Source organism: Vanellus vanellus, assembly GCF_965231255.1.
Source record: "Vanellus vanellus genome assembly, chromosome: 7".
NCBI classification, from domain to species: Eukaryota; Metazoa; Chordata; class Aves; order Charadriiformes; family Charadriidae; genus Vanellus; species Vanellus vanellus.
The window spans coordinates 18,215,886-18,228,305 of NC_138912.1; the positions used below are offsets into that span (position 1 = coordinate 18,215,886).

General features: G+C 36.3%; 1 protein-coding gene across 1 annotated transcript in view; it reads right to left on the reverse strand.

Moving 5' to 3' along the window:
• The window catches only part of CPEB3 (cytoplasmic polyadenylation element binding protein 3), a 98,291-nt gene that overhangs the window by 47,342 nt on the left and 38,529 nt on the right, over positions 1-12,420 (reverse strand). The window contains exon 4 of the mRNA XM_082486675.1: positions 4,935-4,991. Coding sequence (XP_082342801.1) covers positions 4,935-4,991 — 57 coding nt within the window. The remainder of the gene's footprint in view (positions 1-4,934; positions 4,992-12,420) is intronic.

Genomic DNA, 12,420 nt, shown 5'->3' on the forward strand with positions numbered 1-12,420 from the left:
GAAAATTTAAGAAATTTTCCTCTGCTAGAAAAAGACTTCAGCAGTCACTGATAAAAGAGACTGCCTTCAGTAACAGCAAAATCAGATCTCAAAGTGCAGATGCTAATATAAAAACTTGAAGGGAAGAAAGAAGAAAAAGCACGCTTTATTGCTCCCCTGCCTTCCCCCTGCCTTTTTTTTTTTTTTTTAATTAAACAGGTATAGAAGGGACTTTAAGATATCAGCTAGCCTGCTTCACAGCGCCCAAGGCAGCATCAATACTGTTTGTACAGATTGTTCTGAAAAACTTAACAAGGTTATGTATCAAGTGACAGTTCACACACTCTGGGACTCTTACGAACCCTGCTGCCTTTGCTATGTCACATTTCACATCATACTTTTTTTCCCCTCTGGTTAAATAAACTCTGATCTCTTCATATTTAAACGGGGTCTAGTTTTGCAAACCTTATTAGCTCTCCTTTATTCCTTTATAATTTTTCCTTATATGTTAATTAGATAGTAACATATTAGTAACCCGACTCGGCAGTTGGGCTAAAGAGCTCAGCAAATTGCTATAGGCAGGTACCAAATTATTAGAAGAGATTGATGCCTCTCAAAATTTAGCCGCACATTTTCCCAGAATATCATCACTACAAAACCCAAGCTTTTATTAGCTATTAAACTGCCAAGCCAAGATTTTGCAAGACAAAAATAATTCAATAAACATTCTATTTGGAGCTGGTGATTTCAAGGTATACCAATAGCATTGGCAAAAGATTTAACTATAAAATGCTATTTCAGCAACTTGGTTAGATCTAAATACTATATGTGTTTGGAAACAATACATCAGAATATAGGAAGAGCCAAGTATAATAGCTCTTGAAGAGACATGGCAATTTTAAAACCCATAGAAGCATAAAAAATAAAAAATGAAATTGTTTTGTTGCCATTACATTTTCTGTCATGGCATGATGACTTCCACATATAATTATTATCTATATTAATGAAACAAACCTATATCTCTACACAAACATCTAAAAAGGTGCCTCAAACCCTTGCCTTAATGTATTTTTCAAATTATTTTATTCAGAACAAGCAGAACCAAATTGCACTAATGAAAAGACGACAAGACAGTCAGATGGAGAGCAAACAGTACCAGACCTCACAGTTGACACATTTTCATATGAGACAAGAATGAACATTGGAAGCAGATGGAACATTTGAAGCCCAACAGCAGTGAAAAGTCACTGTACAGAGGAGCTTTAGGAAAAACAAAATTCCAGCATTTCACAAAGGGATTTTTCTCATTTGCTGGTCTACCTTCAGTCTAAACTCTTTTTACAGAAGTTCATTTGGGATTCCAGCAGCACAATTCAGTGGTTCATTAGAACGGTTGCATACCCTTGTTTATTCCCCAGCTCCTCTCCCACTAAAGTTTATTGTTAGCTTTCTGGAGCTCACAAACATTAAAGATAGCTCACTACCTCGCATGTAGGTGACTGTGTATTCATGCTAATCATTTAGTCCTATTTATACAGCTAATTAAAAAGGAGCACTTATTAACTCAAGGGAACGTCCAGTGTCACCCAAACAGAAGCAATGGCTGCAGAATGGGAGTGAAAAGAAGGGGATAGAGGACACCTTTGAGTTAATTTTGGTGAAGCAATTTAACTTTTTTTCAGGTTTTGATTAGTATTGTAAACATAACTTTTAATTAGTATTGCAAACATCTACTAAAAGTATCAATAGATGGTTTCTCTTCAAGTTCATACATGAATTTACATAAATAATCAGTAATTCAATTTATGCCACATTTCCCCTAGAAATTACAGTATCAATTGTATTTAACAAGGTGCTGTAAATGAAAGTTTATAAAAATTGTTCTGTTTAGCTTAGTATGAATGACTATTAAAAATTTAACAAACATGTCACTACTTGATTAAAAATGTATTTCAATTAGAGAAATTTCAATTAGAGCTATAGAGTATAGACAAAAGCTATTAGTTTTTTCCCCTTTGCACAATGCTTCAAATTTGAGTACTTTCATCTTCCTTTTGTTTAAATGGTCTTCAGGATTATGCTCATTTCTTTGAATCTGAATACTGCATTCCTCAATAAAAGCCTAATTCTCATAGAGAACTTCAAGCACCTCTACATTACAAATGTGCTTATACACATGTGCAACAGTTTGTGTATGTACACAAGCAAAATGCCATTCATGGCAAGAAGAGATCCATAAAAATTATGCATTTAAAAGTATCAACATATTAACAGTGTCAAAAGCCTTGTTAAAGTCAACGTAGATGACATCTACGACTCTCCCCTCATCCAGCCAACCAGTTATAACATCATAGAGAGCTATCAGATTGGTCAAGCACGATTTACCCTAGGTAAATCCATGTTGACCACTTCCAATAACTTCCTGTTCCTCAACGTGTTTGGAGATGACATCCAGAATGAGTCGCTCCATTACCTTCCCTGGGACAAAGGTGAGACTAACCGGTCTGTAGTTCCCTGGGCCCTCGTTCTTGCCTTTTTTGAAGATCGGAGTGATGTCAGCCTTCCTCCAGTCCTCAGGCACCTCTCCTGTTCTCCATGACCGTTCAAAGGCGATGGAGAGTGGTCTAGTAATAACATCCACCAGCTCTCTCAGCACTCGCGGGTGCATGCCATCAGGGCCCATGGACTTAAGAATGTCCAGCTTGGCCAAGTGGTCTCTGACACGGTCCTCCTCAACTGAGGGAAAATCTTCCTCTCTCCAGACCTTCCCCTTTGCCTTCAGAGTATGGGATTCATGAGGGACAGCTTTAGCAGTGAAGACCGAAGAAAAGAAGGCATTCAGTAACTCTGCCTTCTCTGTGTCTTCCACCACTAGGGCACCTGTCTCATTCACCAGTGGGCCTTTCCCTAGTCTTCCTTTTTCTATTGATGTACTGAAAGAATCTCTCCTTAAGAAGAAGAAGTTACAGAAGAAGTTACAGAAGTTCTCCAAATTGTTCACAAAAATTACTGGGATGATATCTCTTTTGGGAATTTTTATTTTATTTTACGTCTTTTCTTTTTTTAAACCCAAACCACAACCATTCCAGTACAGGAAAGAGTAGTTCTTGGACTAACTTTCCTTAGTATATTTCCCCATGGGAAAGGTAATGGATCACATGGGAATTGCATAGTTCTAAATTTCTCAGTTTTAGCTGCATACAAAAGAGGATTTAAATCACAGAAAGTAATTTTTAAGCTTTTGTATGCAAATATTTGCTTTTATTCTCAACTATTCAAAGATTTCAGAGCAAAACCCAACAGGATTCACAGTACAATAGTTCTGGCTTCTGGGCTCTTAGTAATGGCCAAAAATGGTGTGACCTTGCCTAGCAAAGAATGGGAGGGAGAAGATGCCGGAGAGGGAAAAAAATATATGGAAAGTTATCGAGACTTTTGATTTGCACCGATTTTCATTCAAAAGAACATTCCTTACTATTTTGCATAAATTGCATATTTATGATTCCAGATTTATGTAAGTCTGTAAACAGTATTTCAATAAACCCATAATATTTAAAATACTGGAAATGCATAAACATATTTTGCTTAGGTCCCTATATTCCATAGGAACTGTCTTTTTTTTTTTTAAATAACTCAAAATTCAAACATAATCTCCCATCTTTACAATTATATTACTATTGCAATCAGCTTATTGAAATGCCCATGTTCGAACAACAAATACATTCTGAGACCAGAATTCACAAACAGCAGCAGAATCTACTGTGTACAACCTATTTACACACACACACACGAACAGCTTCCTCTCTTAATAAAATCCTGAATTAAATGGAGCATTTCTCCCAGTTAATCATTTTATTTCCCATTATTTCATGTGCCCATAAGAAAATGGGGCATATATGCTAACTACGACAACAGAAACTCTGCTAAGCATCACCTCACCATTAACAGTGTAAAACTAAGAAAAGAAGCACAAGCAAAGTCTTACAGGTTCCAAAAGCTGGTATTTAAAGCCAAATGTTAAAAGCCTTGCATCTTGTCTATTACAAATTTTCAGTTCTTCACATTTATAAATTATTTTTTAATTCTGCTTGGTACTACACAAAACCCTGCAGTTTTCAACTATAGAGTCTAACTTATATAAACAGTGCAAAGGCAAAAAATTTTAGAGACATTAGGAAATTAACCTTAACACCTCTAATACAACACTGTAAGCAAAACCAAACACTTCAAAATAGGTAGTGTTCTTTAGGATTAAATGGACACAAACTATGCTTTGATTTGCATAGTTCAGTTCTACATTATGCTGGTGGTGCCTGACACCCCCCCACACACACACTATGTGATGCGAGGCTGTCTCTAGAGCTTCCCAGGTGCATTTTGGCAGGTTTTTTTAATGCATGTGTTCATGACGGGATTTTTCTATTTATTTTTATTTTCCAACACAAACAAAAGCAATAATCTTTCAGTGAAGTTCAGCCCCACTTTTTCCTCATCATTTAGATGTCTGAACATTCTCTACAGTCCTGTCTACATAATGTTCTAGGGAAACCAACAAAGTAAACTCCATCAGTCAATGTAATTGTACGCAAAACTTGTAACAACTCATCCCAACACAAGAAATACGTCTGGAGAGATATCAGAAATTAAAGTTAGATTTAACACACACCCCCACAAAAGAGAGAACAACAGATATTGTTTTATAATATATGCTATGGCAGGCATTATGAAGCTTCCAGCGGAAAACATAAAGCTATTATAAAGCTAATATTAAGAATCACCAAATCTACCAATAAAATCAGAGATAGTTGATTTTTGAAAATTATTTTAAGATAGTACATAAACTTCTATGCAAATGTTATTACACATATTAATGTCTGACTGTACAGCTATGTAACACAGTAAATGTAAGAAATAATATTCAACATGATATTAGTCATGAGATATTAACTACTTACTATTAAGAGCCATAATATTGTCTGTTCCTGGATGATGGAAGTTTATTCCCATACGACCTGCAATGTAAATAAAAGCTATTTTTAATGGTTTTATTTCAAAACTGAATTCATTAATATGAAAAATTGCTAAAGGGGATGAACAGTCAGGCTAGCTGAATCTTCCATCTACTGAAGACAACTTCCCAAGAATACACATTTAAGATATTTAACACTGTACTACCTTTAGTGTTATGTACTTAAAATATTGAAAATCACAAAATAAACAATGAAATAATTATTTTTTAATATATCCCTTTGCTTTGCACTAGGAAAGTATTACGTTTACCCTTCCAAAATAAGGCCTCAAAGTTCAACCTTGTTGCAGTTATGACATTTATAGTAGGGTTCAAATAACAAGTACAGCATTACAAAAACTCCACTTAATTGGTAAAAATAAATCACTATTTTCCATACTACCTGTGAGACCAGAAGCTCTTGAGTTAACAGATCATTGGAGACAGAGTGCTTACCCTGTTTTTATATTCTTCCCTAAGAATTTGCTATCACTTAATATTTGAGATAAGATACTGGGTTGAAGGCAGAGTTGTTCTCATGGAGAACATTCATATGTACTTTGAAAAAATATTTATTCTTGACCCATAATATGGGACCATCATATACCAAAGCTTGACTGTGAAATTCAAATCAACTCTGCTGGTGCCAGTTTCCAGGAAGCTAGAAATGCAAAATAGTACCAATTTCCTCAGGTGACATTTAACAATTGAAAGATTGGCTTAAGAAGATCTCTGATGACTTCAGGAATAGAAGCAGGAAAAAATTCACATACAGTTACTTTGTTTCAAAGGAGACAGTCCACTGAACTCTACTTTTACCTTCAAATCAAGAAATGAGCCAACTGTACTACTGTTCAGATTAGTTTTAGGTACTATTTAACTCAGCTTAAGTATTAAAAACTTACCCTGAAGAAACCTTGTAACAGGACTTTCTTAATTAACCACTCCACCCCCTGAAACAATCTGAAAGCTGTAACTGATATTAGTCTTTGTTTGGAAAGAGATATAAAAGGATCATTACAGCCACATAAAAATTTATTTCAATGAAGTAATGTAAGTAATGCTTACGCTCTCCATAGCTCTAGATCTGTGGTTAAGTTTGGGAGCTAAGGAGGCAGTTCACTCTTCTTTGCTACATTGGCACTCAAATCTGGGAGCTCAAAACCCATTCACTATACTGAAGAACCAATACAACTGTTAAATTCGTGTACTTCTGCTAAACCAAGTTTTAACAATTAAGCTTTGCAAAGCAGAACCAAAGCCTATCTTCTCCAACGCTTTTAGTTTCTATCATTAAGTTAAAGCCTTCTATTTCCACTCACCGAGACTGCTGTGCTGTAATTAATATTCTTTCTGAACAGATGCAATATGAAGTTTCAGTACACTTCTGAAACTAAGTCACAAGCAATATAAGAAACTATATATATTTTCTTCACATCATAATTTTCCCATTCTTCTAGAAAAAAGTGCTACCACAATAATATTATGAAGCAAACAGCACCTCCAGAAAGAAGTGGGGGCAGAAGGAAGGTAAATAAAATTTCCATTTTTACTTTCCAACTCCTTGAGCAAAGCTTCTTAAAGAGATCTTCATTAACTACTTCAGATTTCCTAATTACAGACATAATTCTCCTATACCTACTTTCACGTTAATCTCACACTGCAGAAACATTAAGGCTGCTATTATTTCAGGTAGTATAAGCTTGTGCTATAATATTTCAGAAATCTTGCCAGATTTACATTAATTCCCTTTTCCTTAAGTGCATATTAATGAGCATGAGGTTACAGGTATTACTTGCAAAGAGAAAAAGGTGTATATAATAATCTACACGTGTAAACTAATACTTGTAATAGAAAAAAAAAAAGGGAATTGCTATGAAAACTAGAATAAAATTTGAATGTACAAGGCTCAGATGGGCCCTTCTCTTCCTTTGCTGAAGCTGAAATTCTGCTGTTTGACCAGCTTCAGAAATAGAACCGTATCTGTGACATCTGGGTTTGTTTTTTTCCTCCCTCCAGGCTGTCACTGGACCAGGTGCTGCTTGCGTGACATTTTGTCACCTGCCCTTGGCCTGCTATTTTTAAACTGTTCTTGTCAGCTAGCTTTTAAGAGGAGCAGAAAATACAGAGCAACACAAGCAGAAGGACATGTTCTCACACTGAGCTAAGCAACAGTATGGGATAATTCTGTGCATCTTCAGAGGTCCCCTAATGCAATTCTATAGAAACCAATTAATGGAATACTTTCAAAACACACCTGTATTAAAAGCATTCAAAACAGACTAGTAATGCAACAATCACCAGCCAATTAGTTACCAATAATTACATAGCTTTTCATATTAGCTACAACATTTTAATATCTTGCTGTTTGGAGCAAATTATTCAATTGAAAAAAGGGGCCATATGCAGATTACAAAACTGCATAATTATCTAAGGAACAAGAAGAGAGCACAAAAACGAAATTAAAAATTTATTCATTTAAAGGTGCAATGTAAAACTGTGAAATACAATTAAGAATATGTACTTTCAAGGACATATTTGGGTTAAATACTAATAATAATTCTAATAAATAAATAATAAATAAATTCTAATTATAGTTTTAAACTGAAATCACTGGATAAAATTTCTACTTTTCAAGAATCTTAAGCACAATAAGCGGAAACACAGAGAAGTTAGAGTACAGAAGTTATGGACTCCAGCAGTTCACTGGAGTCATAAATAGGAACCCTTCCAGTAACAGTGTCCCCAGTACTTGTATTCACTGTGTACATCTGCCATTTTCAGTTTGTCTGTCTTGGTTTCATAACTATCTACTGAGTATATTTTCAATTATGTGCTTTTATAACACACACATATTACTGCAGTTAGGCTGCAACAATAATCACTCTTTTACAGAAGTCTTTTCAATACCTATTAAAAAAAAAAAAATCCAGTTATATACTTTTTCCTTTTTAAACATTTCAGAGCATAAACGAGGACTTAATGATTCTCGTATAGCCCAGGCTGCTCTTTTGCATATCATATGTCATTAAATTCCTTAAATTCTCTCTCCTAACAGCATTTAGAGAGACTTTTCTGGCTGGACTGCCAAAGTGCTCTTGCTGCATGTCCAATATCATGCTTGTCATGGCAGAAAGCCCAATTCCTCCTTAGACCATATCTCAATTACGTGCATCTTCTCTTATGTATTTTATTGGAAATAAGAAGATGCTAAATGGAATTTAATTATTTGTAGAAGAGAGTTATGATTTTGAAACAGCTCTGAAATCTTTCCAATAACTTTAGGAAGTATACCCTTGCCACATATTAATCTCTTTATTAAACCTTTCACAAATAGATAATCTGATTTTTTTTTTTAATTGTCTAGATAATTTGAAGTTACATGAACAGTTTTGAGAAAGAATGTTGTTCCAGAAATTAAAAACCTGGATATCAGGCACAGTTTTATCACTATTGCAGTTTTTTGACAGTGTCTAATACCGGGCTTGCCGGTCCCCTTAATCTCAACTTGAAAATCCACAATTTTTAGCAGATATTCAAGCTTATGAGGACAACCTGTTTACAACTAAGTGTAAAACTGATCTTTGATTTCATCTTCGTATATATGTGCTGGTGTTACCATTATCTCCCCATGTCTGAAACAAACACCAGTGACTAACCAGTTCCAGATCTATAACTACTATTTTTTTCTGAATTAATTTTCTTTTTATTCAATTTCTCTTCCTAAGCACTCTATGGCTTTTTGAACTTGTGAAAGCCTAATCAGCCCCTGGACATGAACACTCATTCAGTGATGGGTTTTTAAGATTATAGTTACCTATTCTCATCATTTTCATGTTACAATTAACATTCCAAGAGACAATGTTCATTTGTTATACGTTGAGTAAAACTTCTTGCACTGTTATACCTCATGGCTTTCACCAATATTGGCCACTTGTACTAATTCAGCAATTGGTATTTGGCATAAGATTTGCAAGAAAATAGCAAGGCTGGCCTTCTTTTGACCTGTCCTGAACTTACTGGGAATGAGAACTTCCTTTCACGTAGTTATTAAGATCATTGTTGATATCAATTACAAGTTATGACTAGAGACCGCAGTGGCAACAGGACTAGGTCTGCTATACTTCCTTAGTAATAATACCTCCTTTATCATTCTTATCTCTTCTATCAAATTATTTCAAAGGTGGTGCCAACAATAGGCATTACAAAACAGCAATAGTTATTTGGATGGACAGGTAGAAAGTGGGAGAGCAAAGTTTAGACACAGAGAAGTGCAAAAATCAAGGCAAGACTAGGATTCCCTCAAACATATGAAACAAGATTATTTTGACCCATATGTATTCACGGGTCTAGTTTACAGCACAACCTAACATTCACACAAGCCCCCATACCTCAGCTCACCCATGAGTCTTTGCTCCATTATTCACAAATGGCCAAAAAGCACGAAGCATGTGTATGTATGTATAATAATTTTAATTATCATTACCTGATTAGACCTCAGACTGTTCTCTCTCCTCTTCCCCCAAAAATACAGACACCTGAAACTGATGCTACACTAACTCAACAATTTCAAAGGCAAGAACTGTGTAAGTAAAGGTCTCCATAAAGAATTATAAAAATGAAATGTGAATCCCTGAAGAAGTTTGTTGGGTTTTTTTCTTTTTTCTTTCTCCTCCGCCCCCTCCTTTTTTTAAGTCTATTTGCCATTTGTTAACACCCATAATTTAAACACCTACCTGGGACTTGCGTATCTTTTACGCATTAACATACTCAGAAGAACAAAAATACTGTTGTTTGCCAGAAGGGAAATATGAAGAACTATTACTATGTTTACATGTATATATTTTTACTGTGCAAATACAGTATATGCAGAAGTGTATAATTATCAGCTATGAATATCAGTAATAAAGCTTGCTGATACTAACTTCTTCCTATCACTGACTAAACAAATATATGCCATCAGTACAGAAAGCAACCTAGAAAACGTAACAGCATATGAGGTGACAGTGAGGTGGATTGAGAGTTGGCTGCGGGACAGAACTCAGAGGGTTGTGATCAGCGGCACAGAGTCTAGTTGGAGGCCTGTAACCAGTGGTGTCCCCCAGGGGTCAATACTTGGTCCAATTTTGTTTAATATATTCATTAATGGCCTGGATGAGGGGACAGAGTGTATCCTCAGCAAGTTTGCTGATGATACCAAACTGGGTGGGGTGGCTGACACCCCAGAGGGCCGTGCTGCCATCCAGCGTGACCTGGACAGGCTGGAGAGCTGGGCAAAGAAGAACCTAACGAGGTTCAACAAAACCAAGTGCAAGGTCTTGCACCTGGGGAGGAAGAATGCTAGGCACCAGTACAGGTTAGGGGCGGACCTGCTGGGAAGTAGCTCTGAGGAGAAGGATCTGGGGATCGTGGTAGACAGTAAATTATCCATGGCCCAGCAATGTGCCCTTGTTGCCAAAAAGGCCAATGGAATCCTGGGCTGAATAGGGAAGAGTGTGGCCAGTAGGTCGAGGGAGGTCATTCTCCCCCTCTACTCTGCACTGGTGAGGCCACAACTGGAATACTGTGTCCAGTTTTGGGCTCCCCAGTTCAAGAGGGACAGGGAACTGCTGGAGCGAGTCCAGCGAAGAGCAACTAAGATGATTAAGGGCTTGGAGCATCTCCCTTATGAGGAAAGGCTGAGAGAGCTGGGACTCTTTAGCCTGGAGAAGAGAAGGCTGAGGGGAGACCTTATTATGGCGTACAAGTATCTAAAGGGTGGGTTGAAGGAGGCTGGAGCCAGGCTCTTTTCAATGGTTCTAAGTGACAGGACGAGGGGTAATGGGCACAAGTTAGAACACAGGAAGTTCCGTTCAAATACACGGAAACACTTCTTTACGGTGAGGGTGACAGAACGCTGGAACAGGCTGCCCAGGGAGGTTGTGGAGTCCCCTTCTCTGGAGATTTTCAAGACCCGCCTGGATGCAGTCCTGAGTAATGTGCTCTGGGCAATCCTGCTTTAGCAGGGGAGTTGGACTAGATGATCTCTAGAGGTCCCTTCCAACTCTGAAAACTCCGTGATTCCGTGATATACATATTACAACAAAATGCACTCTTTGTAAGTACATTGCGTCTTCATAAGTAAATTACATTGCTCCAATAAAACACAAAGGTCTTGCATATATTGGAAGTAGTGCAAACATTTTTAGCTTGAATAAAACATTAGTACTCAAAAAGCAAGACCTGATGAACATAAAATGAAATTTGCCTTTACTTGCAAGGGGCAGACAAGTATATGTACACATATAGCCTACATGTAGTTCTTGAACTGTACTCAAAAGAGCAATTATTCTTATATTTATTGGTATTCTTATTGGAGAGTTGGGGAGGAATAAAGTAAATCAACATGAAAGCAGACTTTTTCATTAGCAATCTATGCTAAATATAAAAACCCTCAAACGGGTAGAGAAGCGAGGAAGAAAAAAGACAAAAAGAAAAAGAGCTTTAGGTCTCTGTAAAGCCAGTCTTCAATAGTAGAATGAAAAAATGGAAATAAAGAGAAGGAAAAACTGATATCTGTATGACCTCTCCTTAAACTAAACAAAGCAAACAAAAAACACCCCACCAATACTGCCCAAAACAGATTCAGCAGATCAAAGACAAGGACGCATTGGATGCCAGCAGCAAATTGGGAAGTATAATCACACTACAGGATCATTGAAGAAAGCACTTATTTTAAGAAATATGAACCATTTAATGGTCATATTCTGTAATGAAAAAAAAAATATTAAAAAGTATTTTCTTAAATAAGTAGAGTTTCAAATGGAAAGGAAACAGAGTATGTTTCCTTTAAAAGGATTAGCTTGAGTGGCCTAATTTTACACACAAATGTGCAAACACATCTGTCTGCTCATGCTGGTTTTCATGTGCATTTGCAGAAAGGTGTCTGATGAGCATCCAGATTTTGAGAAATGCTGTTACAGTGCACTTTTTTCTAACAAAAAGTGTTGCAAAAAGCTCTAACTGGGTGACACCATTTCTAGGACTGGGATGACAACATTTGTTCTATTTGCATGACCTTTGTGTTCAGCTGCTGACTGCAAACACAAATATGATCCATTCACCTTCACTTTTCTCAGGTCATGTGGCAAACTTACTGCTTTGCTTACAAAAAACTTATGAACAATTAGAACTGAACAAAATCTAGTGGCATGTATTGAAGTTAACTGAAGATCAAGTTAGTTAAGGATTTGCACATTACAGTTTGTTTCCATTCTGATTTAGAATAAACCCCAAATATTAGTTATCTACAGTAACAGGAAATTTAAAATAAATATTTTAAAGGGACATGATTTCTCTCCTCAATTTTATATTTTGATTGTATCATGACCTGTTAGTAGCACATGTGCATAGCATATGATCTAACACAGCTGAAATATTTTATTTATTTAAAA